Source organism: Dipodomys ordii, unplaced genomic scaffold (genome assembly GCF_000151885.1).
Source record: "Dipodomys ordii isolate 6190 unplaced genomic scaffold, Dord_2.0 Scaffold14, whole genome shotgun sequence".
Classification (NCBI taxonomy): domain Eukaryota; kingdom Metazoa; phylum Chordata; class Mammalia; order Rodentia; family Heteromyidae; genus Dipodomys; species Dipodomys ordii.
In genome coordinates, this window is record NW_012267230.1 from 14156813 (window position 1) to 14182270 (window position 25458).

General features: G+C 58.1%; 2 protein-coding genes across 3 annotated transcripts; one reads left to right on the forward strand and one right to left on the reverse strand.

Annotated features, from left to right (window-relative positions):
- Positions 1-201: 201 nt before the first annotated feature.
- Positions 202-20110, forward strand: Trap1 (TNF receptor-associated protein 1). The gene is made up of 18 exons (XM_013011224.1): positions 202-301; positions 490-654; positions 1809-1891; positions 3460-3600; positions 6734-6805; positions 8238-8398; positions 9408-9517; positions 10050-10123; positions 10659-10814; positions 13352-13472; positions 14550-14619; positions 16168-16315; positions 17248-17433; positions 17694-17832; positions 18088-18173; positions 19076-19221; positions 19746-19818; positions 19902-20110. Exons 1-18 carry the CDS (start codon positions 202-204, stop codon positions 20001-20003), a joined length of 2133 nt encoding a protein of 710 aa, XP_012866678.1. The 3' UTR covers positions 20004-20110.
- Positions 20050-22424, reverse strand: Dnase1 (deoxyribonuclease I). Of its 2 annotated transcripts, XM_013011563.1 has the most exons (9): positions 22254-22424; positions 21969-22116; positions 21632-21720; positions 21460-21543; positions 21211-21326; positions 21026-21138; positions 20798-20952; positions 20304-20400; positions 20050-20195 (listed from the first exon to the last, which is right to left on the reverse strand). In XM_013011563.1, exons 2-9 carry the CDS (start codon positions 22113-22115, stop codon positions 20148-20150), a joined length of 849 nt encoding a protein of 282 aa, XP_012867017.1. In that variant the 5' UTR covers position 22116; positions 22254-22424; the 3' UTR covers positions 20050-20147. The 2 variants fall into 2 exon arrangements, with proteins under 2 accessions (XP_012867017.1, XP_012867018.1); XM_013011564.1 differs by lacking the exon at positions 22254-22424 and having other exon boundaries at positions 21969-22132.
- Between the last annotated feature and the right edge of the window lie 3034 nt (positions 22425-25458).

Below are 25458 nucleotides of genomic sequence, written 5' to 3' on the forward strand. Positions count from 1 at the left end.
CCACATTCCCAGCCCAGATGTGTTCATTTCCATCTAGTATACATAGCCTTGTTGACCGACCCCATGTTCTTGAAATCATCATATGATGAATGTCTACCAAACAACCCCTGGGGCTGGAAGGACAGGACTGGGTTCCTTCTGCTGGTCTGGTGAGGGCTTAGAGGCTGAGTGGTTTCGGTACAGCCCATGCTGAGGCTGGGCATGAGGAGGTATCGGCATCCAGTGGGTGAGCCGCTGTCCTCCTGTGCCCTCCTGGCTAACATCAAGACAGGGCACGAGCTGCTTTTCAGTGAACCCCTTGGTCTTGGCGCATGTGAAGGGGTGAAACAGAAGCAGTGTTTTTCTGCACAGTGTTCATCACTCGAACAACAGCTCATGCTACAGACATCCGCGTTGGTTTCTGCTGGACAGTTTAGATGGGAACAGTAAGGATGTCCTAGAAGCTTCTGAGCACTAGTTCTTACTCTCTGTGCACGGTTGTCTTTTCAGGAAAGCCAGTTCTGTGTCCTCAGAGGACTGCAGTGCAGTTCAGGGGTCCCAGGCGAACTCTGGCTTCGAGCATCTGTGTGGGACGGCCGTACAGCACTCAGGCCGCTGAGGACAAGAAGGAAGAGGCCCTGCACTCGATCATCAGCAGCACCGAGATGGTGCAGGGTGAGTGGTCAGCCGTGGTGGGCCAACAGGCTCGCCTTGGCTCGGGGAGAGCAGTTTTCCAGGAAGAGGTGGATACGCATGGAGCTGCTGGCCCAGCGGAGGATGGTCTCCATTTCTGTCCGGCCAGGAACTCTGGGCTTTGTCCTGGTCTTGCTCCCCCTGGTGGCCACCCAGGAATCTGCTGAGTGGCAATGCAGTAGCACATCTGCTAGTAATCAAGGAAGCTGGATGGAAACTGAGTAATGGCCCAGCTGGTGAAGGACTGAATTCTGAGTACAAAAAGGCTGTCTCCAGAGCAGGCCCCAGGGCTTCCATTTCTGGCTTTTACGTGAAATGAGAAGAACAGAACTGTTGATGTGCAGAAGAGAATGGGGCTGTTATACTTCTTTGCTTGTCAGATGATTTATTGGCGCGCAGCTCCTTTGGAGAAGGGGTCTGGTGTTTGAGGCAGGCCCGCTTCTCGCGGCCGTGTGCTGTGGAGGAGCAGCCTGTGCTCCATCCGAGGCCTGTGCTCTCAGTGGTGGGAGAGCCGCCCTCCCAGTGCCTCCTTCCCTGTCAGCTGCGAGGCCGATGGCGTCCACTTTCCTTGTGTCTTCTTGGTCACTGTGCAAAAATACCTACACGTAGCTGGGTATGGTAGTGCTAGCACTTAGAGGCTGAGGCAGGAAAATTACGAGTTCAGGGCCAACCAGGGATCATAGAGACCCCGTCTCTATTTAAAAACGTAAAATTCGAAATCTTAAACACTTTTTTTTCTTTTTTGCCAGTCCTGGGGCTTGAACTCAGGGCCTGGGCACTTTCCCTGAGCTTCTTTAGTTCAAGGCTAGAACTCTACCACTTGAGCCACAGCGCCACTTCTAGCTTTTTCTTTTTTTGGGGGGGGGGGGCCGGTCGTGGGGCCTGAACTCTGGGCCTGGGCGCTGTCCCTCAGCTCTTCAGCTCAAGGCTAGTGCTCTACCACTTGAGCCACAGTGCCACTTCCGGCTTTTTCTGTTTATGTGGTGCTGAGGCATCGAACCCAGTGCTTCATCCATACTGGGCAAGCACTCTACCACTGAGCCGCATTCCCAGCCCCCTTAACACTTTTGAATGGTACATGGCATGTTTTCCACCAAAATGGAGATGAAGCTTTTTTGTTTATGATTCATTACTAGGTTCTGTCTCCAAACACGAGTTCCAGGCAGAGACAAAGAAGCTTTTGGATATTGTAGCCCGTTCCCTGTACTCAGAGAAAGAGGTAGGTGTCCATTTGTCATTACCAGTACTAACCAAACTGCTGCTACATCATCCATGAGACTGCTTTAGACTATGGCTGGCCCCAGTCCTAATCTACCTCTTAGAGTATCTTTACCAAAGTCTGCTTCAGTTTCATGGATAAGAATTCCAGGTGGTTCGTTGGATCAACTCTAGGAGCTAATTTAATTTTGCTGGTATTTTAAGAACCCTAAGCATGGAAGTGGGTCTGTACTGTGGTCAGTGTCTGTGCATGCTTGCCTGCTCTCTGATTCTCTGGCACTGCTGTGTGCTGGCATCTGTCTATTTGCCTGGTCCTTGGCATCAGCAGCGGGAAGACAAAGGCCCTGTGTGGTGTAGGGCAGAGAACTTTTTAGTTCCTTTGTAAAATTTCCTTGGGTGTGGGGCTCCCGAGCGTGGTGCCGCCTGTGGCCCTGCCCACCCTACGTGAGGCCAGAGGAGCATGGATTTTTTTTTTTCCCAGTCCTGGGACTTGAACTCAGTCCTGGGCGCTGTCCTTGAGCTTCTTTGGCTCAAGGCTAGCACTGTACCACTTGAGCCACAGCACCACTTCCAGCTTTTTCTGTGTATGTGGTACTGAGGAATCGAATCCAGGGCTTCATGCATGCTAGGCAAGCTCTCTACCACTAACCTACCTTCCCAGTCTCAGGATCATGAATTTTAAGGTCAGCAAGATCCTAGCTCAAAAATCCCAGTAATTAAACTTCATGTAGAGGAAATAGGAGTTGGAGAAAGAGAAAACCGCACTGTTGGTCCCGTGTTAAGTAATGTGGTTGCTGTGGAGACTGGGGCAGGGAGAAGCCCCACGCTGCAGGAGCAGGGGCTTCAGTTCCCAGACGGTCTGTCGTGTCCCTGGTTGTAAGCCTCCCCTGTGGCGGCCGTGCAGTTTTTGTGAGAGCTCTATAGGTAAAGACTTTTCTGAAAGGTGGAAGCTCATGTTTGCTGGAGGAAATGAAGTAGTCTTTTCATGGAGTAGAGAGACAGGTGTTGGGAGTTTTGTTACTCCTGTGCAAGAGGCAGGTAAGCTGGGTACTCATGGCTTATGCCTATAATCCTAGCTGCTTAGAAGGCTGAGATGTGAGGATTGCCGTTGAAAGCCAGTCCGGGCCAGAAAATTCATGAGACACTTATCAGCCAGCAAAAAGCTGGAAGTGGAAAATGTTTACTTAGAGAGAAAAAGCTAAGAGACAGGAAGTGGCACTGTAGCTCAAAATGATAGAGCCGTAAGTAAAAAAAAGCTCAGGGACAGTGCCCAGGCCCCAAGTTCAATCCCCAGTACCAGTACTTAAAAAAAAAAGAAAAGGGCCCTCATCGGGTGGGTCTTAACGTCTAAGCTGACAGAAGGGCGCATCTCAGACTTCACTGAGAAGCCCAGGGGGCAGGAGCAGAGCACTGTGCGGGGGAGGGGCCACCTTTGGTGACTGCTCGCAGAGGAGGGCCGTGTGTAGAGCCTGCGGCCTCTGGCAGGCTCTGACTTTCCGCTGTGGCCACATAGCTCACCAGAAAGATGTCTGGACTGCGCCTTCACCCTCCTCCCCTCCCTTCCTGTAGGTGTTCATTCGGGAGCTTATCTCCAATGCCAGTGACGCCTTGGAAAAACTGCGCCATAAGCTGGTGTCTGGTGGCCAGCCGCTGCCCGAAATGGAGATTCACCTGCAGACCGATGCCGAGAAAGGCACCATCACGATCCAGGTTTGTCTATCTCTGTGCCCAGGCATGTGGGAAATTTCCCACCAGGCTGGAGTGGTGCGCTGCAGCCCCGCCAGCGTGCACACCCAGGGCACCACACCTGCTTGCCCCTCTGTGACATACCAACTCCTTCCTGATTCTCTCATTAAGCTACCACTTGGCCAGCACAGGGAGTTGGAAAACACTGGAGACAGAGGAGAAGGAAATTTAAAGCTATTCCCAGTCCATGGCTAGCCTTAGTGATCTTACGGTACCTCTTCAAGAACAAATGCTCTACCTGTGAGCTACACCCACAGCCCAAGGCTTTAATTTTAAGAGGATCAAGGTTTTTTGTTTGTTTGTTTGTTTGTTTTTTATCTCTGGGCTTGGGCGCTGTTCTTGCGCTCTTCAGTTCAAGGTGAGCACTCTACTGCTTGAGCCACAGTGCCACTTCTGGTTTTCTGGTGGTTTATTGGAGATAAGAGTCTCACAGGGGCTGGGAAGGTGGCTCAGTGGTAGAGCGCTTGCCTTGCATCCCTGAGGCCCTGGGTTCGATTCCTCAGCACCACATAAGCAAAAAGAAAAAAGCCGGAAGTGGCGCTGTGGCTCAAGTGGTAGAGTGCTAGCCTTGAGCTGCAGAGTTGAGGGACAGCGCCCAGGCCCAGGGTTCAGGCCCCACGACCGGACCAAAAAAAAAAAAAGAGTCTCACACACTTTCTGCCCGGGCTGGCTTTGAACCGCAATCCTCAGATCTCAGCCTCCCGAGTAGCTAGGATGACAGGTGTGAGAAGTTTTTTTTTTTGGGGTCCGGTCATGGGGCCTGAACTCTGGGCCTGGGCGCTGTCCCTCAGCTCTTCAGCTCAAGGCTAGCACTCCACCACTTGAGCCATAGCGCCACTTCCGGCTTTTTTCTTTTTGCTTACGTGGTGCTGGGGAATCGAACCCAGGGCCTCAGGCATGCAAGGCAAGCGCTCTACCACTGAGCCACCTTCCCAGCCCCAGGTGTGAGAAGTTTTTGACTTCCAAAGTCAAATTTCTTTTTCATGTTTTCTTCTACAAGTTTTGTAGCTTTAGCTTTTACATTTCGATCCGTGATCTATTTCAAATAATTTTTTTTCTTTTGCTGTACCACGGATGGAATGTAGGGCCTTGCACATGCTAGACCTGCCACTGGTTATATCCCCAGCCCTGGAGTGGATTTTTTCTCCCCCAGAGCTAAGGACTGAACTCAGGGCCTTACACTTGGCAGGCAAGGGCTCTTTCACTGAACTAATCCCCAACCTCCTGCAGTAGATTTTGGTGGGTGGCATGAGGTGAGGACTGGGGTTTGCCCAGCACACATGGCCTCAGTCATCTCGGGGATGCCTGTGAGGGCAGAGGTCAGGCGCATTACCTGCCTGTGAGGGCAGAGGTCAGGCGCATTGCCTGCCTCCGCGCTGGACACTGGCTTTCTTCTGAATTATTGCAAATTTGTAACAAGTCTTAACATTGGCTAATGTGAGTTCTTCAGCCTTGTTCCTTTTCAAATATTCTAGGTATTTTTTACTTCAGTATACATTTTAGAATCTTCTACAAAACTTAGGGAGATTTTTTTTTTTTTGAGATATAATGGATCTGTAGATCAATGTGGGAGGAAACAAAGTTGAAAACAAACTGTTAAATATATTTTCTCCTGCCTTATTATCTTAACAGAAACATTTTCCTGAAGAGTTCTGTAGCGTGGCTGGGAAGGTGGCTCAGTGGTAGAGAGCCTGCCTTGCATACATGAGGCCCTGGGTTCAATTCCTCAGCACCACATAAGCAGGGGGAAAAAAAAGCCGGAAGTGGTGCTGAGGCTCAAGTGGTAGAGCGCTAGCCTTGAGCTGAAGAGCTGAAGCCCAGAGTTCAGGCCCCTCAACTGGACCCCCAAAGAGTTCTGTAGGAAGTATGAAAGTAAACATGTCAATGTAAATTATACTAAATGGCTAGTAATTAATTCTAAACATTTCTTATTTATAATTGTTGCACGTTCCACAATAAATGTATCAGGCCAGATTTTGGACTCTTAACACCAGAACCTCAAAGAGAATTCATTGGAATCTCCTAGGTGGTATGATTTGTCTGTCCCCCGCCTATGGAACACAGGCCCCATGCGGTGACTGCGGCCCTGGGGCTTTGGCCCAGAGGTCTGACAGTGTCTCATCCGGGATTAAGTGTTGCACAGTCCTCTCTGGTACCTGTGGTTCTTCATGCGTGGCACTGATCAGCCTTGTTTTACCATCAGGGGCCTAGCAGGGCTCTCTACAGGCTGTCATTGGGTAAAATGTGTACAGTGACTTTCTAGAAGGAAGCAGAGACCACTTTGGGGTGCTTTTTCCATCTCGTAAGTTGGTGAGGCTTGATGGACGGGGCCGTATCTCGGCCCATCTGCGGCAGGTGTTGCCGTGATGGGGCCTGGCATGGCCACCGCGGATGCAGCCCCTGCCGTGGTCGCCTGTGAAGCGGCCTGTGCCCGCGTCTGTTGGGGATGCCGTCACAGCGTACCCTAGGCTGGGTCATTCAGAAACAGTTCTGAGGCAGGAAGCCCATGAGCAAGGTGCCAGCGGGGTGGCCTCGGGTGGCAGAGGGACGAGCTCCCGGCCCCTTCTGTGAGTTCTCGGGTTCCGTTCTGGGGGGCGGGCGGGGGTGGGGGCTTCCTCCTGACCAATTCTGTAGGCTAGGGGTCGGCATCGAGCTGAGGTCACCAGCCTTCCGGGCACGGCCACCTGCTGTAGGTGGGGGAGGGGGGGCTGGCCTGTGGCCTGTGGAGCTGCAGCTGGGCCAGGAAGGGGCGGCGACGTGACCCCTCTTCCTCCTGCAAGGTTGGGTCGAAGTCCTCCCGGCCCTTGTCTGGCCCTGGAGCACCAGCAGTGGAGCCAGGCGGGGGACGGGCAGGGAGGGTTGTCCTCTCGGGTTGGGTTTGGTGCTGGACAGGGAGCCCAGGCCTCCACGTGGTGCAGTGCTGCTGAGCACAGGGGTGTGGGGCATGCGTGGGTCCTGTGCCGGGTGGCGGGTTGTTTGAATGAAGGTCGTCGCCTCCACTTCTCTCTGAGGTCGGGGCTGGCGTGCTGTGTCCCTGCGGCCCCTGCGCCCTCCTCACCCTGCTTCCACTCCCCAAGGACTCCGCCTCTCTCCCCAGGACACGGGCATCGGGATGACACAGGCAGAGCTGGTGTCCAACCTGGGCACCATCGCCAGGTCGGGGTCAAAGGTAAGTGTGCCTCGCGTGTCACCTTCCCCCCGCAAACCGCCATGGCGCTCAGCCTGTCGCAGCCTGAGTCGCTTGTTAGATGAATGAAGAGTTTGGAGCGAGTGCTTTGTACAGAGCTGCAAACTGGTGTGTGCCAGGTTCAAATCTTGAGTTCAGAATGTGCTGCTCCCCCTCCTGATGCTTTTCTTGATTACAGCTGGAGCTCCACCACTCCAGCCACGCCCCAGCCCCTCCTGACGCTTTCCTGTGAAGTTAGCACTCAGCATTGTATCCGCTGCACGGGCCTGGCCCAGTCAGCCTGCGGAGCCAGGCAGACTTTACGCCCAGGCAGAGCAGTTCACAAGGAGGAGCTTAGGCGCTGGCTTCTACAGTGCCTGGTTTATGTGGGCCATTGGGCCGCAGTTGGGACAGGAGCCTCGCTGTCAGTTCAGGCTCTGTTCCAACCTAAGGCAGACATTGGAGGCCCCGACCACCTCTTTTGGAGCCTGAGAGCTCTTGTATCTTGTTAGTTTACTCACAAATTCTGCTTTTAAGAATCTGTGTGCTAGGTGCCGGTGGCTCACGCCTGTAATCCTAGCTACTCCAGAGGCTGAGAGCTGAGGATCACGGTTCAAAACCAGCCTGGGCTGGAAAGTTGAGCCTCCAATAAACCACCAGAAAACGGGGAGTGGCGCTGTGGCACAAGTGGTAGAGATCTAGCCTTGAGCTGAAGAGCTCAGGGACAGTGGCCAGGCCCAGAGATCAGGCCCCACGACCGATTTATGCCCATGAAGCTCTTGGATAGTTTCCTTAAGGATCGTCTGCCTGGCCTGGCTAGTATCTGCTCTGTGCACATGGCTGCAAAAAGACCAGGGCATAAGTAAAAGTGGGCTCCTCATCCCCTGGCCACACCTCCAGTGTTGAGCAGCCCTGGGTGCCCGAGCCGCCGCGCGCAGTGCGGAGACTGCCGCCGCCTCTCACTCGGGTCCCGCCTTACAGTTCCTGGATTGTCACTGACTCCAGAGAACGCAGTGGCGTGGGCCAGTGTTACACTGGGCGGTAGTGTAAGTAGCTGTGTAAGTGCTTATTTCACCACATTATTCCAAGTACAGGGAAGAGCGTGCGGGATGAACCTTGCACCGTCTTACAGAAAGGACCTGCGTAGCCAGGGTGCCACCCACCCTGGGATGCTGGGGGCTGACTGCGCGCTCTGCACAGTCCCCCTCCGTGGGCGGCGCTGGCCTGCTTGGAGCAGGCTGCCCGCGCGAGACGGCAGGCGCTGGCGCTGGCGGAGGCAGTGTGGCTTCGGGCGTGGGGTGCAGCCTGGTTTCTGGGTGGTCCAGCCGGGAGCTTGCTCTGCTCTGCTCCCAGGCCTGGCTCCTAATGCCTGGCCTGATGTCAGCTGCCAGCCAAGGGGCGGCAGCCTCCTCCAACCTGCCTCTTGTCACCGCAGGCCTTTCTGGAAGCGTTGCAGAGCCAGGCTGAGGCCAGCAGCAAGATCATCGGGCAGTTCGGCGTGGGTTTCTACTCGGCATTCATGGTGGCCGACAGAGTTGAGGTCTACTCCCGCTCGGCAGCCCCGGGGAGTCCAGGCTACCAGTGGCTTTCCGACGGGTGAGCAAGGAGCCGACCGGTCGCGTGGGACACGTCCTCGTCCCTGAGGACGTGTCGAGTCACGGGTCGGCTAAGTTTGGCAAGGGCGAGGCTTTCTACATTTTCTGGCATTTTCTGGCTTGCTGACCTGAAGTCTGAGCCACTGTTTTGGGGCTCAAATGGCCCGTGGGGGCTGGTCACCGTGAATTGTGCACCACTGGACCCCGCGGCTGGGCTGGTCTGTGAGCCTGCATCTGCCCGCCCTTCTCTGCCTGCACCTCGGCCCCCTCCGCCCCGCTGCGCCTCGGCCGCCTAAGTCCCCGAGTGCTGTCGCCAGCGGGCCGGTGCCGGGGCCTCACCCGGTGCGCACAGCCTCGTCTCCCTGCCATGCCAGGCTGTGCCTCACGGCTGCCTGCCCACCCGCCCGCCGCTCCCCTGCGCCCGGGCGGCTGTGGGCAGGTCGGTGGGAGGATGACGCCTCAGCTATTGAAGCGTAGGTTGAAAGCCGTGATTTCTGGCTAGGCGATGGCGGCTTGTGTGGGGCATGGGGCTGGCGGGAGCCCGGCTGCCAACAGATTCCTGAACATTCAGTGAGCACAGGCTCCGCAGGCCCCCGCTCAGCCTCGGCTCTGCCCCGCCGGCAGCCCGCGGTGGCTGGCGTGGGAGCTGAGCGAGGCCTTGTGCTCCCAGTCACTCGGGCCCGGGAGGCTGGGGGAGGGGCCGACGCGTGCCACACACCGGCATCCTTGTCCCCGCGTCCCTTGCCTAGAGCAGGAAGTCAGATGTGGGCCGCACGCTTGTAAGCCCAGCACCTGGGAGGCCGAGGCAAGAGGATCAAGTTCAAGGCCAGCCTGGAATTGTAACCAGACCCCTCCTCCCCACCTCAAAGCCAGACAGGAAGAGGCTATTTTTGGTCACCTTTCTGCGTGCTGGCTTGATTCTACTTGTAAAAACCCCAGCGTGGCCACATTTCTGCACTCGGCTTTGTAGGGAGTGAGCGCCCAACTGTCTTCCCTTTGCCCTGTCTTAGCTCTGGAGTGTTCGAAATTGCCGAAGCATCCGGAGTTCGAACTGGGACCAAAATAATCATCCACCTCAAACCCGACTGCAGGGAGTTCTCTGGAGAGGGCCGCGTGCGAGGTCAGGCGCCAGGGTGCTCCACGTGACCCTCCCGGGTGAGGGGGGCTCGGCGGGGCGGGCGTGGTCCGAGTCCCTGCCTGGTGGTGGCCTCCTGAAGGCAGGGCTACTGACACGGCGTGCAGCGCCTGCGCCTGCAGTGCCTGTTGGTCTTTGCGTGTTGAAAGGAAAGCAAATGAGCAGAATTTATGAGCACGCGCAATGCTCATACACAGAAGGCCTCGAGCCATTCGCTTCTCTATCACCGAAAGCCAATGGGGAGCCCTACGCCCTCCTGGGACTGGCCGCTTGGCTGGCGGTTAGCACGTGGGTCACGCCCAGCCTCTGTGGTGTCTTGGGGCCTTAGACCCTGAACAGCCCGCCTCTCTCTCCGCGCATGCTCCTCCCGTGCAGGGGGAACACACGTCCCTCCTGTATCCTGCTCCTGCCCCTGCCCCGTGAAGCGGTGGCCGCACGGACGGGCGCCGCCGCAGCCTCGTGCGCTTGGCGCCTCTGCTCTGCCCCGGACGCGCGTCTTCATCTTTGTCTCCTGCAGATGTGGTGACGAAATACAGCAACTTTGTCAGCTTCCCCCTGTTCCTCAACGGACGGAGGATCAACACACTGCAGGTGGGGTCCTAGGCGCCCTCGGGCTCGGCCAGTGCGGGGGACACGCGCTCCAGAATGACGTCCCAGGGGCACATCGGGGTCCCCGGCGCAGCCCCCTGGGCCGCGGGCTCCGGGAGAGTGTGAGTGACCCTCTCGCAGCCTGGCGGCCGGACCTGGCTGCGGCTGCGTGAGGACTGCACGCGGCAGGGGCTGGTGGACCTGTCCTGTCGTGTCGGCTCCTTGCTCTGAGCTTGGCGTTTTCCCGGCTCTGCCCCGTGGTGGGCGACAGCGCCTCTCACGAGGAAGGGCCTGGCTCGCCAGCCCCCCTGTGGCAGGACAGCCACCCTCGCAGGTGGGGCCCTTCCCGACTCTGTCCTGCGTGGGCCGAGGGGGTGTGCTGCTGCGGAGCGTTGGTTGTGTCTTTCCCGTCCCTTGCCCCAGTGTTGGAAGGTGGAGGTGCCGGTGTGGGCGCGGTCTGTACCCCAGCACCCCCGGCCCTGCCGTGCTGTTGGGAAGTGGTGTTGTAAACACGCTCCCCACTGGTCCCCGGATCTAGGCTGTCTGGATGATGGACCCCAAGGACATCAGCGAGGGACAGCACGAGGAGTTCTACCGCTACATCGCCCAGGCCCACGACAAGCCCCGCTACACCCTGCACTACAAGACGGACGCGCCCCTCAACATCCGCAGCATCTTCTACGTGCCGGAGACGGTGAGCGCCCTGCTCAGCCCTGGGTGCTGGGGGCTAGGGACTGGCGGCCCCGCGGTGGCGGCTCAGTGCCCACCATCCAGCCGAGGGGAAGCCCATGGCTCTGGTGAGGCGCACAGGGCCACCCACGGGGCACGTTTCCCCTGACGTCTGGCCGTGCAGGCCTGGCGCCCATGCCTGGGGACAGAGATGGGCTGTGGGCGCGCAGGGCCGGCTGAGGCTGCAGACGGGCTCTGTGCCCTGGCTCGGGCCACAAGAAGTGCCCGGGAGCCCGGCATGGGGCAGCCCCGGCCTCCCCCTGCTCCTCACTGTGCCGCCACTCAGGACCGCCCCATCTTCACCCCTGCACCTCAGCACACCACAGGACCCCCCCCCTTCCTCCACCTCCACCTCACCACGCCCACTGCTCAGGACCCCCCCCCTTCCTCCACCTCACCATGCCCACTGCTCAGGACCCCCTCCTCCTCCACCTCACCACGCCCACTGCTCAGGACCCCCCCCTACACCTCACCACGCCCACTGCTCAGGATCCCCCCTCCCCTACACCTCACCACGCCCACTGCTCAGGATCCCCCCCTCCTCCTCCACCTCACCACGCCCACTGCTCAGGACCCCCCCCTCCTCCTCCACCTCACCACGCCCACTGCTCAGGACCCCCCCCTCCTCCACCTCACTACGCCCACTGCTCAGGACTCCCCCCTACACCTCACCACGCCCACTGCTCAGGACCCCCCCCTCCACCTCACCACGCCCACTGCTCAGGACCCCCCCCCTCCACCTCACCACGCCCACTGCTCAGGATCCCCCCCTCCTCCTCCACCTCACCACGCCCACTGCTCAGGACCCCCCCCTCCTCCACCTCACCACGCCCACTGCTCAGGACTCCCCCCTACACCTCACCACGCCCACTGCTCAGGACCCCCCTACACCTCACCACGCCCACTGCTCTGGACCCCCCCTACACCTCACCACGCCCACTGCTCAGGACCCCCCCACACACCTCACCACGCCCACTGCTCAGGACCCCCCCCACACCTCACCACGCCCACTGCTCAGGACCCCCTCCCCCTCCTCCTACACCTCACCACGCCCACTGCTCAGGACCCCCCTCCTCCACCACACCACGCCCACTGCTCAGGACCCCCCTTCCTCCACCTCACCACGCCCACTGCTCAGGACCCCTTCCCCCTCCTCCTCCACCTCACCACGCCCACTGCTCAGGACCCCCCTCCTCCTACATCTCACCACGCCCACTGCTCAGGACCCCCTCCCCTCCTCCCCCTGCACCTCACCACTCCTCCACTTATGACCCCCCCCATTCTTCCATCATGTGACCCATCTGGGACAGAACCAGGTGGGATCTTGCCTGTTTTCAAGTGGCTTCTGTGTGCCAGAGCCGCCGTGTCCTGAGGACTTGTTTAGAATGCCAGATCTCTTGCCCAGCGGCACCTCCCCCTCAGCCTAGACCATCCCCAGAGCCAGCGCTGAGGCGGAGTGCTTCTGGTGGGCTGAGTAGCTCTCTGGTCACAGTCCTGCACTAACGGTGGACACTGCGCCGGGACAGAGGGCTGCCGGCGGCTTCCCTGCGCACGAGGCGGGCAGTGAGCTGCAACTCGGCCTCCAGGTTCCCTCGCTCTGGTTTCATTTCCAACTAGGGTTTGTGCTTGCTAGTCGGGCGCTCCTGTCTTTGTCTTGGCAGTTGTGGGGCTCGAGGCTGGCGCTGTCCTGAGCTCTTCTTCAAGGCGAGCGCTCTGCCCCTGTGAGCCATAGCACCACTTCTGGTTTTTGAGTGCTTCATTGGAGATAAGAGTCTTGCAGGATCTTCTCTACCTGGACTGGCTTCAAACTGCCATCCTCAGAGTTCAGCCCCCTTTATAGCTGGGATTACAGTGTGAGCCCCAGAGCCCGGCTGCCTTTGCCTTTTGAACAGGATCTAATTTATGCCTGGGTCTACTTGGCCCTAATCTGCATATTCATGCTTCCCTTGCAGCTAGATCACAAGCTATGTCTGGTTTGTTGGTTAAAATAGGGTCTCATTTTTTGTGCTTGAGCTGGGCTCTTTATGAACTTTACCTCCCGTGTAGCAAGGGTAAATAGACCTGAATTACTGCACCCAGCCTCAAATTTTTTGCCTTTTTACATTTCATGAAATACTCATTTTGAATTTATCTCCATCCCTTTCAAAATGTAAAACTCATCCTTTGGCCTGTGGATTTGCTGGCTGACCCCTGGCGCGTGGTTTGGCTTGGGTCTTGGGGACCTGCCGGACCTTTCTGTCTCTTTAGAGTGTGAGTCAGGATGGCAGCAGTGCCAGACAGTCCACCTTCCCCGCCAGTGGGTTTCGGGGGAGATCCTGGACCTTAGGCTCCTGGAACACAGGGTGGGCAGCATAGCAGCTGTCCTCCGGCTTCCTCCTCCGTCTGGGGTCATCACCGGGGCTGGCCTAGGGTGGGCCAGCCCTGCGCCACCATCACCCCGCCTCCCATGGCTAGGGTGGGTTTCCGCCAATGCCAGCGAGCCTTGCCCTTTCTTGCCCCCAGAAACCATCCATGTTTGATGTGAGCCGGGAGCTGGGCTCCAGCGTCTCACTGTACAGCCGCAAGGTGCTCATCCAGACCAAAGCCACAGACGTCCTGCCCAAGTGGCTGCGCTTCGTTCGAGGTACGGGGCGGGGCACACGCCTGGGCAGCCCGTGGGTGGTATGCGCAAGCGCGCTGCTGGTGCGGAGCGTGGCCTGGCACGCCAGCGTGGCGCTTGCCAGCCTCAGCAGGAGCTGCTGCTGAGGGAGGGAGGGCGCGCTGAGTTCGCTCAGTGCGCAAAAAAGCAACATGACTTCCAAGATTCTGAGATTATGGCTTAGTAAAGAATTCACGTTTAGACCTTTCTGTAACAGCACAAAGGCACAGACTGTTGGTGGTGTGGGAGGAGTGCGTGTGACGGTATTTTGCCGTGTGGGTCAGGTTGACCTTGAAGTCACAGTCCTCTTTAACCTCCCTAGTGCTGGGATTAGACAGGTACCCTACTACTCCTGTCTACCTAGGGTTTTGTGTGTACATGTGTGCACAGGCCAGCGCTGGGGCTTGAATTCAGTCAGGGCCTACCCCAGAGCTTTTGAAGGCTAGTGCTCTACCAGTTGCGCCACAGCTCTACTTCCAGCTTTTTTGATGGCTAATTAGAGATAAGAACGTCAGGGCTGGGAAGGTGGCTCAGTGGTAGAGCGCTTGCCTTGCATGCCTGAGGCCCTGGGTTCGATTCCTCAGCACCACATAAGCAAAAAGAAAAAAGCCGGAAGTGGCGCTAGCCTTGAGCTGAAGAGCTGAGGGACAGCGCCCAGGCCCAGAGTTCAGGCCCCACAACCGGACCAAAAAAAAAAAAAACAACCTCAAACTTTCTTGCCTTTGCTGGCTTTGAACTATGAGCCTTAGATCCCAGCCTCCTGAGTAGCTAAGATTACAGGCGTGAGCCACCGGCACCGGCATTGGCTTAGGACTTTTAAAGTAAAATCCAGAACATGTTTGCCAAGTATCCCGAGTCTCCTGAGTCCCCACGTACATGTAGGCCTGACCCTCAGCCTGACCTGACCCCAGGCTGTCTGTGCCCATTCTGTGGGGGGTGGGCAGGGTGTGGAGGAGGGCGCCCCCTCCTCCCTGCTCCTCCTCGATGTACGTGGCCCAGGCCAGGCCAGGCTGTGGGAGGAAAGCTGTGAGAAGCTGGCGTGTGACGGTGCCGTCCCCTCAGGTGTGGTGGACAGCGAGGACATCCCCCTGAACCTCAGCCGCGAGCTCCTGCAGGAGAGCGCGCTCATCAGGTGCGTCCATCATGGGGTTGGGGTGCGGTCACAGCGGGCTCCCTGCTCAGATCGTGTCAGGCCGGGCTAGAACTTGGGGCCTGGGCACCATCAGTTTTGTTCAAGGCTAGTGTTTTATCATTTGAGCCACAGCTTTGCTTTTGCTTTTTGGTGGTTAATTGGAGATAAAGAGTCTCACAGACTTTCCTGCCTGTGCTTGAGTCAGCCGTGATCCCAGTTCTAGCTTTTTGCTAGTTAGTTGGAGGTGAGTGTCTTGGATTTGTTTACCTGAGCTGGCTTTGAAACACGGTCCTCAGGTCTCAGCCTTGCAAGTGGTCTCAAGTGCTTGCCAGGGACTAGCCTCAGATCTGGAACCTCACGATCTCTGCCTTCTGATTAGGTGGGATCACAGGGTGAGCCCCTGCGCCTGGTATTATAAATCTGCCCAGCTCATGCTAGCACGTTACTCTGCGACATTCTAGTTTCTCCCCTCTGGTGTTTGGAGAGACCCTGTTGGCAGTGAGGAAGCCTCCCTTTGTAGCCTTTTCGTGACAGATCCAAAGCCAGCTTGGCCTCATTACTCGCTGTTGGGGCCTCGTCACCCTGCGTGGTCAGACATTCCGTCTCGCTTTCCTCTTGGCCCTTGTACGTGCCCTCCCCTCGGCCAGCTGTGAACCTGCACAGGTCCTCCTCTGTCCTGATCCACTCCCGTTCTCACCTGAGGCTGAGGGGAGGAGGAGGAGGAGGAGGAGGAGAAAGAGGAAGGAAAGCGTGAGTTTTACAATTGTTGTCACTGCTCTGGACTGTGGTAGGGATAGGTTGTGGCTTTTTTTTTTTTTTTTTTGTCGTGGGGCCTGAACTCAGGGCCTGGGCGCTGTCCTTCAGCTCAAGGTGAGCGTTCTACCACTTGAGCCACAGCGCCACTTCTGGTTTTCTGGTGGTTCATTGGAGATCAGAGACTTTCCTGCCCAGGCTGGATTTGAACCATGATCCTCAGATCGCAGACTCCTGAGTAGCTAGGATGACAGGCGTGAGCCACGAGCGCCCAGCGCAAGCTTTACTTTTGCAAAGGAAAGTCAAGGCTGACGGGAGTGTGGCCTGACGCACTGTTAGCTGGTGCCTTACGTGGCGCTGCAGGCCTCGTTGGGCCTGACGTGCACAATCTTGTTTTTGGAAAGCTGCAGCCCAGCCTTCGCACTACACATCCAGGCTAAGTCCGTCTCCGCACGGGCGCTTCCTTCTGCGCTGTCTTGGGACTGTCAGATGTGATTTTCTGTGGCGTGGCTTATCACCCTGCATCGCGCTCCCCCACGGAACGCCGAGTTAGTTAGATCATGTGCCCCAGAGGGTGCTCTGGTCCATACGTTTGGCAGTACATCTTGACAGTTTCCTGGAGCCTCAGGCAGTAGACTTGGGCTTGAATGTGGCTGATGAGCCTCCCCAGGGGACGTCCATGCACGTCTCTGCCTGCAGGGGGCAGTGCTGTCCCTCGTGTGGCTCCCTTGGTCCTGTCTCCTCTGTCCTGGTACTCAGAGCTCCTGCTCACCCGCATTGACTTCTCTTTTGCAGGAAACTTCGAGATGTTCTACAGCAGAGGGTGATAAAGTTTTTCATTGACCAGAGCAAAAAAGATGCCGAGAAATACGCCAAGTTTTTTGAAGACTACGGCCTGTTCATGCGGGAGGGCATCGTGACCTCTGCGGAGCAGGAGGTCAAGGTGAGCGCAGCGGTGGTGCGCGGACCTCGGCGGCGTGGCGTGGGCCTCGGCGCCTCGCGGCGTCTGGCGTGCGGTGCGGTGCGGCGTGGGCAGGACTCCCGCTCCCAGTTGCAAATGTTCGTCATGACGCAAGCCTGTTCTCCGCTCTTACCTCACCTGAACCCCAACCTATAGAGCAGTGCCCCCATGTCCCCCCTCAGCCAGCCAGAGGCCAGCCTTACCATGCTCCTAGCGCCCCGCTGGCAGGTCAGGTTCACCCCGCACGGCCCTCCCCCGCACGGGCCCAGGGGCCAGGCCTCCCCTCCTGGCCCCTGCGCGTTGGAGGCTGGCAGGAAGTGGGACCCCATGGGCCTTCTCAGTGGGTGACGGGAGTCAGGGGCCCGCAGGAAGGGGGGGCAGGTGAGGAATTGTAGGTGGGGGTGGGGCGTGCGTGCGAGAGCGCCCCTGGAGACCAAGACCTGCTGCAGCCCTGCTGCCCCTGCTTTATCGCACTGTGGTCCCAGCACGCTGCAGTTCACACGTGCCGAGCTCTCCCAAGAGAGACGCCTTGCACGCGTGTCCCCGCACCGTGTGCACATGGGTACAGCCGTGCTCCCCCAGCCCCATCACCCGGCACAGCCCGGTCACCTGCACCTCCCCAGGTTCCAGTGCTGTCTCCTGCACTCTGCTGTCGGGGCCGTGGCTTAGACCAGGCGGCCCCCGGCTGCAGCTGCAGGGACCGGCTTGCTGCACGCGGCGTTGGCGTGCAGGGCCGCTCCAGGACCTCTTACACCACGGGAATCTGGGTCATGCAGGCTTCACCCCATGGCTGTGTCACTGAGGACAGCAGAGGGCCTGGGGAGCGGGGTTGGCCTTGGGTGGCTCTGGGCCACCTGGGGGGGAAGGTGCCGGGCCTCTGTGAGTACCCTGCAGTGAGCGCCTTGTGTGCGCAGGAGGACATCGCGAAGCTGCTGCGCTATGAGTCCTCGGCACTGCCAGCCGGCCGCCTTACCAGCCTGTCCGACTACGCCAGCCGCATGCAGCCCGGCACCCGCAACATCTACTACCTGTGCGCACCCAGCCGCCACCTGGCCGAGCACTCGCCCTATTATGAGGCCATGAAGCAGAAGAACACAGAGGTGAGCAAGCCACTTCTGCGGAAGGAGGGTCTCAAACTCACGCTCGGTGCTTGGGAGGGGTGGCCAGATGTGCCCACGCCAGGAGGTGGGGCCGTGCAGGGGAGGCCTGTCTGCCAGCCGGCCTTCACCTTCAGAAGGGGACTCGCGCACCAACAGAGCCCCTCTCAGAACCTTCTGGCGAATAGTCAGGCCTAGAGGCCCAAAGCCCCCAGCAGGGCTCCCCTTCGCTGTCTGGCTGATGGAGCTTGGGGCGCCTGCAGGTGCTCTTCTGCTACGAGCAGTTCGACGAGCTCACCCTGCTGCACCTGCGTGAGTTCGACAAGAAGAAGCTGATCTCGGTGGAGACGGACATCGTGGTGGATCACTACAAGGAGGAGAAGTTCGAGGACACATCCCCAGGTTGGCTCTGCCCCTCTCCGGAGCTGGGCAGCGCATGAGGTGGGCAGCCCACCCGCGGTTGGGCTGGTGCTTGGAAGCATCCTAGCAGGATGCTTGAGGTCCTCATGTATCCTTAACAGAACTAAGCACACACAGGCGCCAAAGCCCCCCGAGGTTTCTTTCCACCGGAGGTGGGATGTCTCCAGGGTGGCGGGGAGGGCAGTGGTGCGCAGGGCTGCACAGGGCCCCAGGCCTGTGACTCCCGCTCTTTTGCAGCCAGTGAGCGCCTGACTGAGAAGGAGACGGAGGAGTTGACGGCCTGGATGAGGAACGCGCTGGGGCCTCGAGTTGCCAATGTGAAGGTGAGGCTGCCCGGGACCGACGGCCACACTGGCCACAGCGCCACCATGTGGGGTCCCGCCGTGGCAGTAAGCCTGGGCCCGCCCTCCCCACACGGTAGAGAGCTCAGGCCTCGGGTGCAGCAAGCTGAGGTCCCCGGGGCCAGCCTGGTGTGGACCCTGTGGAGCTGCAGTGGCTACAGTAGTGATTCAAACTAGTGCCAGGCCATCGCAGCCCCAGTGCGGGCTGCTGCCAGCCTTCAGAGAGCTCAGAGCAAGAGGGGGCAGTCCTGTGCAGGGCAGGGGCTCATGGCCCCACTCAGGAGCGGCTGGGCGCAGGCAGGCCTCAGACTGAGAAGGAACTACAGACAGTACATCAGACTGGATCACACGACCCCCCTGCCTTACAACCGCTAGCTACTCTGGAGGCTTGGATTTGAGGGTTGTGGTTGGAAGCCAACTTACTCAGGAAAGTCTGAGACTCAATAAAACTTGAAGTGGTAGTGCTCAGCTTTGAGAGGAAGAGCTAAGGGATAGTGCCCATGTCCTGAGTTCAAGCCTCAGTACCATCCCCCCACACACACAGTCGGCTTTGAGTAACTTGTCCCCAGGCTGATTAGCAGACAAGGTCACGGCACACGTCAGGGAGTGGGGGCTCAAATCAGCCCAAATGTTCCCCCCAGTGGCCAGGCTGACACGCAAAGTCTTTGGCCTGCGTTGGGACTCAAGGTGCCACAGGACCCAGGGCAGGTACTGACGGCCCTAGCTTGTAAGCTGGAGGATTAAGGTGACAACAGTACCATGTGGACATCTTCGACCTTCTGGTCTTGGGGGGAGGAGGCGGGACTCTCTGTGTAAGCTTCCTGAAGTGCCTTCTCCCTGGCTGGACAGCCAACCCTTCCGCCCCACCTTTGCCTTGTTTACAGGTCACTTTCCGCCTGGACACCCACCCTGCCATGGTGACAGTGCTGGAGATGGGAGCTGCCCGGCACTTCCTGCGCATGCAGCAGCTGGCCAAGACCCAGGAGGAGCGCGCCCAGCTGCTGCAGCCCACGCTGGAGATCAACCCCAGGTGCTACTTTGCTCTTACAAATTGCATGTGTGGGGGTTCTACTGTGCAGCATATGGACCAGGGAAGAGCACAGACCTGTGTGCAGTTAGAGGACAGTTGAGACTGTACCTACGTGAAGTTTAAAATGAACCTTATTGCCAACCCCTAGCAGCCCCTGTCATCACTACAACCCAAGGTGAATGTACATATCCAGTATACAGCATGCACACCTGTTTTCTACACCCGTTTTCTGTTTGCCTCTAGTACAGGGTCTGCTTCTGTAAGATATAGGTAGACACCAGAGATGCAGTCACTATCTCCTGAGCTGGTCAGGCATCAAGATTACTGGCCCTGTGGCCCCTCTGTCCTGAAATTCCCCCCACCCCAATCCTGGGGCTTTGAACTGCTGTCCCGAAGCTCAAGGTTAGCACTCTACCCCTTGAGCCATAGCACCTGACTTCCAGCCTGTTCTGTTCATGTGGTACTGAGGATGGGACCCAGTGCTCAATCTGAGCTGACTTTTCTGGTGTTTCCCATCATTGCAGGCACACACTGATCAGGAAGCTCAACCAGCTGAGAGAAGGCGAGCCAGAGCTGGCCCAGCTGCTTGTGGACCAGGTAAGGGGAGCTATTGGGTTTGGCTTAGAAGGGGGGGGAAGTCCCTGTCCTCCCTCTAATGCATTTTCCTCCCTGCCTTACAGATCTATGAAAACGCCATGATAGCCGCAGGTCTCGTGGATGACCCCAGGCCCATGGTTGGCCGTCTGAATGACCTTCTTGTTAAGGCCCTGGAGAAACACTGACAGGAGTCCATTTGTCTCAGGCACAAAAGAGGCCTGGACACTGAAAGTAGCGAGACCACCACCAAAGCTTTATTTATCTCCATTAAAAAGGTATTTCTTAATCCACATGTCTGTCTGTCCAGATGTGCTGAGGAACAATGCTGCTCACTGGAGTGTTACCTCCACAGGGTAGTGGTCACTGATGGCTTTGGCCTGTAGGAGGACGGCATGGGCTCTGGGGGATGAGCTGGAAGAGGGAGCCATGCTAGCTATTCGCCACCCCCCACCTCCCCCCGCTGTGTGCTGGTCAAGGGCACTTACAAGTGGGATGCTCAGGTTGTACGCTGTCTGGAAGTCAAAAGGAGCAGCTGAGCCAGGAACGACGGCCTCCTGGAGCAGCTTCCCGACAACCACGATCCTGCAGTCAAGCCGGGGAGACAAGGTTTCCTCAGGCGGTTGAGCCAAGACCACTGACAAAACACCAGACTACAGTGCTGGGAAGATGGCCTAGTGGTGTAGAGTGCTTGCCTCTCAAGCATGAGGCCCTGGGTTCGATTCCTCGGCACCACATATACACAGAAAGAGCCGGAAGTGGCGCTGTGTGGCTCAAGTGGTGTATAATGCTAGCCTTGAGCCAATAAGAGGCTCAGGGCGTGCCCAGGCCTTGAGTTCAGGCTGGGAAGGTGGCTCAGTGGTAGAGCACTTGCCTCGCAAGCATGAGGCCCCGGGTTCGATTCCTCAGCACCACATACAGAAGCAGCCCGAGGTGGGACAGTGGCTGGCCAGGCACCAGTGAGGGTGAGGGCCGCACTCACCTATCGTAGGCACAGTGCGTAGAGGAGACCGTGGTGTCCGCAGTGTCAGGAATCAGCCACTGGAAGGCAGGGATTGTGCGCAGGCGGATGGAGGACCACTGCGAGGTGGTCACGTAGCTGCAGCCCGCATTGAAATCACCCATCAACATGATGTCCTGAAAGGAGACGGCTACCTGTTGGCCCAGGGACGCAGGATCTCCACAGGCCAGGCCCTGGCCCCCGCCTCACCTCCAGGCCCCACTTCTCCCGGGTGTCCAAGTAGACATCATAGAGGGCGTCGATCTCGGTTACCGCGTCAGCGGGGGCTGAGTGTAGGGGCACGATGGCAAACTCCCTGACGCCTGAGAAAAAGCAGACACGCTAATAAGCACTGCCTCTGTGCAGAGCAGAGACGGAGCGTGACGGGCACTCACTCGTGAACGGGGAGTAGAACTGGACAACGACCGGCTCTCGGCTAAACGTGTCGTTCCCACAGGGCTCACAGCCGTCGTCGTAGTGGTAGGCGTCCAGCACGGTCACCTGGTCAGGCCTGTGGGAGAAGGTGAGCTCGGAGCCACGCCTGCCCACAGGGACCCTGCATCCTGCTACACCACCACTCTGCAGGGCCCCGGACCACCTCAGCCCCATCCATGCTGGGGCACAGCTGTGGCCCTGGGCTTCACCTGTACAAGAAGAGGTACTGCTCCTTGTAGCTGCTGCGACCCAGTGGCTCACTGATCACGTAGCGATAGGTGTCCGGTGCGTCCCTGAATGGAATGAACAAAGGGTCTCGTTGGGGCCGGCTACTGACACAAGAGACCTGCTCACTGTCACCCAGATGAATTGGTCACCCACCGATTGAGTTCATCCAGCAGCTTCCCCACGGCTACCAGATAGGTGTCTCTGACTTCCTGGACAAGAGCGATGTCATAGCGACTCAGGATCTAAGGGGCAAGGCCAGGGCAGCCAGGTGTTGTGGGGACTGTCTTCGCTCCAAGCCAGGTCACAGCCCTCTCCACTCCCAGGACACACACAGGCTACAACTAGCGTTGCAGCTACACCGTTACCTGCTGCCGGCCAGACAGCATGGCATGTGACAAAGGTGTCTGCTGTCTCCCCCAGTTGACAAGGCTGGAGGTGCTCAACCCTGCATGCAGCTGGCTGTCCCCAGGACAGGTCCTCCTGGGCTTACCTCTACAATGTACCTGGAGAGGGTCGCATTGGACATCTTGGTCTCCCCGAAAGTCTGGATGTTGAAGGCTGCGATCCTCAAAGACACAGCCACCTGCTGTAGGCTGGCCAGGGCAACCAGTGTCCCCAACAGCGCGGTGCCCCTCATCCTGGGTGGAGGGTGAGCCACGGGAAGACAAGCAGTGAGGCACCCTTCTGCCCGAGGCTCGCCTCGGTGCTCAGGCCTGGGCAGTCTGTGGGAAGGGGGCCTGCTTGCCTGACCCCCAGGGACAAACCTGGCGCTCACCTGAAGTGATGTCCACAGAGAAGAGTCTGGAGTACTCTTTGATGTCCTTTACAAAGCCGAGTCTAAAGATGAGCAGAGAGCTTGCAGAGCTGCAGGGCTCCGTGTCCACACAGGCAATGCCAGGCATGCATGCCCTTGGCCAGCTTTAAAGGTTCAGGCATCTGACCTCCTGGGCCTTGAGTGCACCCTCCACCTGAGAGAACAAAGGCGCTGCCTGTGCGCTTCCCCGGGGTCGTGGGCGGGCCGCTGGCATGCGCTAACTTCAACAGACACAGCTTGCTGTTATAGAAACACTTTACACCCCTATGCAAACATCACTGTCAAGTGCCAAAGTGTCCTTTGCCCAGCCTGTGCGCTCAACCAGGGACGGCGGGGGTGTGCGCTAGCGAGCTGGACTTGCTCATCCATATCTCTGGTCTGACCTTGAGGCCACCTTGATGCCAGAGGCCAAGCCACACCCCAGGTTGACCACTGCAAGGGGGCCCGAGACTGTCTGACCACTCCAACCCCTAATTTGCCAACTGTGAGGTGGGCAACTGGGCAAGAATTTGGGGGCTCTGGACAGGAAGTGTGGACATAACACCAGGGCCATGGAAGGCTGGAATTCCAGCCCCAGGGGGACTGCAGCAGCCCAGGGCCCGGCTTTGGCTCGGTCACTTTTCTGCAGAATCCCGACCTTCCCGTTCCCGTTCATGTCCTGCGGTGCTAGAACACATTACCACTAACTCAGGTTGAAGATCCTCTTACCGTTCTAGAGAGAAGCTGGAAGCCCAAATGCCAACAGGACTGAGCTCCCTAAGCTCTGGGCGGGTCCTCGTCCCTTCCAGCTTCCGGTGGCCTCTCTGACACGCAGCTGCATCCAGTCCAGTCTCTGTCCCCATGGTCTTGTGGCCTCTTTGATGTCTGCCTTTCTCTACAAAATCAACGTGACTGCATGGAGGGTCGCACTCTTAATCACACCCAGTTAGTTCCAGGACTAGGGAACTGTCTTTCCACCACTTCAAGTGGCTGTGTCAGCTCTAGGAGGACAGCGCGCCGTGTGCGAAGGAAGGGGTGGGGGCCAGACAGCGTGGAGGCAGGACTGAGGCTCGAGAGCCTTGGAGCGAGCGGGCTGCAGGTTGCGGGGCGGGGAATGCGGTAGCCAGCTCAAGGCAGGAGTAAGCAAAGCAAGGCCAAGGTCAGCAGCTTGGCCTGGAAGCCAAGGGCAGGCAGGTGGGGGTTGACTGACCGAGGGGAAGGAGCCACGCCCACAGCAGCCTCTGGTGCCCCTGGGGGGGCGGGCTGCCCTTCCTGCTAAGGTGGGTGCAGCCTTGCCCTTCCAGTTATCTAAGGGCAGAACAGGCTCAAGCACATCTATACCCGGTCCCAAAATACCAGGGCTGTGGGTGGCTCTCCTGATTCTGACATTGTCAGTCCTGTGAAGAGGCGCTCTGTGAGCAGCCACCGTCCAGAGGTGGCCTGGTTCGACCCCCCACCAGACACAAGAACACCAACTACAGCTGGCACTGTGTGGCTCGTGGTGTAGGGTCCAGGCTGTCCAGTTCTTAAAGGTGCTGTCACCCCTCTGCGCTCCTGGGAGCCGCCTGGCACCCCTGTCCTCTTCCCCCTATCCAGCAGGAAGGTCAGGACTCAGGCCTGGAGCAAATGGCTGAGCCCGCTCTACCTAGGCGCAGGGTGGCCCCCAGAGCAGGGCTGAGGCAGGACTTGCCGTGGAACCCTCACGGGAAGGTAGGTAAGGCCTTCGTTAACCCTGAAGGGCAACGGTCAACAAACAACACTTCCACTCAGGCCACCATCCCTGCAGCTCGAACCTCTCCTCCAACTCTTTCCTCTGTGCCAGGCAGCTCTTGGCTGTACGGATAGAGCTGCTGGTGACAGATCTGAGGATCTTAGTTCAAAGCCAGCCCAGGTAGGAAAGTTTATGTGACTCTTATCTGATTAAACACCAAAAAACTAGAGAACTGTGGCTTTTGCTTATGAGTGCAAAAAAGCTCAAGGACAGCACTAGGCTGAGTTCAAGCCCTAGGACTGGCACACATGTGCATGTAACACGTGCACACATGTACACACACACACAAACACATGAAAACTACCAAAAAAAATCAAGATTTGCATGTAGGAAGCTGTGGAGTGTGGCGCGGTGGAAGCCGGCTTGAGAGGCTGAGGAGCAGGCCGGCTCCAGGCGGAGGGGACGGTGGGCGCGCGTGGTCCTAGGCAAGCTGGATGAGCAGTGTGAGGAAGAGGTTTCCTGCGGTCGGTGTCACAGCAGAGACCAGCTCGCAGGTCAGGGCTCGTGGAGCCTTCTTTCGTGTGTGCACTGGTCCTAGGCTGGAACTTGGGTGCTGTCCTGAGCTGGTTTTTTTTTCCCTCAAGGCTAGTGCATTGCCACTTGAGCTACATTTCTATTTCTGGCTCTTTGAAGACTCATGGACTAGCCAGTGGCTCACGCCTGTAATCCTAGCTACTCAGGAGGCTGAGATCTGAGAATCACAGTTCAAAGCCAACCAGGGCAGGAAAGTCCATGAGACTCTTATCTCAATAAACCACCAGAAAATAAGTGGTGCTGTGGCTCAAGAGTGCTAGCCTTGAGATGAAGAGCTGAGGGACAGCACCCAGGTTCAGAGTTGAAGCCCCACAACCAACCAAAAAACAAAACAAAGACTCATGGACTTTACTGCCAGGGTGGCTTTGAACCTCGATCCTCAGATCTCAGCTTCCTGAGTAGGTTAAGATGACAGGCGCAAGCCCCCAGCGCCCGCCTTCCAGGCAGCCTTTTGCAGTTCCGGCTGCGCTCCTGCGGGCTCTGTGGCAGGGGCTCTGTCCAGACTCGCGCTGCTGCGGGGATGCGATGCCTCCACGACAACAGCAACGGCCTCAAGTCCTTATGAACCCGCGTGGCAACCCTGTCTTCCGTCCCTTCATTCCTGACACCGTAGGGTCCCTGCTGGCCCTCAGCCAGGCTCCACTCTACCTGCCCCTGCAGCTGGCGGACTCTGAACCGGCTCAGTCGCCACCGCCCTGCCTGTGGCCTCCTGAGACCGTCCCCATGTGCAAACGTGCCCAGAACAGGTCACACCTGTGATAAGATCACCTGTCTCCGCTGCTCAAGACCTGTCAGCAGCTTCTCATTGCCCTTAACATGAAACCCAGTGACCCCTGTCTGCAGTTCCAGTGGAGCACCTTGTCTTCCACCCCGAGAGCAGCG

Bases quoted from the DNA above. Each gene is read 5' to 3' on its own strand.
- Trap1 (XM_013011224.1), top strand. From the start codon at position 202: ATGAGGAGGTATCGGCATCCAGTGGGTGAGCCGCTGTCCTCCTGTGCC. The intron at 655-1,808 runs GTGAGTGGTCAG...ATTCATTACTAG, and splicing joins CAGCACCGAGATGGTGCAGG to GTTCTGTCTCCAAACACGAG. The intron at 9,518-10,049 runs GTCAGGCGCCAG...TGTCTCCTGCAG, and splicing joins TGGAGAGGGCCGCGTGCGAG to ATGTGGTGACGAAATACAGC.
- Dnase1 (XM_013011563.1), bottom strand. From the start codon at position 22,115: ATGAGGGGCACCGCGCTGTTGGGGACACTGGTTGCCCTGGCCAGCCTA. The intron at 21,721-21,968 runs GTAAGCCCAGGA...CTTGCCCCTTAG, and splicing joins TCTCCAGGTACATTGTAGAG to ATCCTGAGTCGCTATGACAT. The intron at 21,139-21,210 runs GTGAGTGCCCGT...GCTTTTTCTCAG, and splicing joins GTTCTACTCCCCGTTCACGA to GCGTCAGGGAGTTTGCCATC.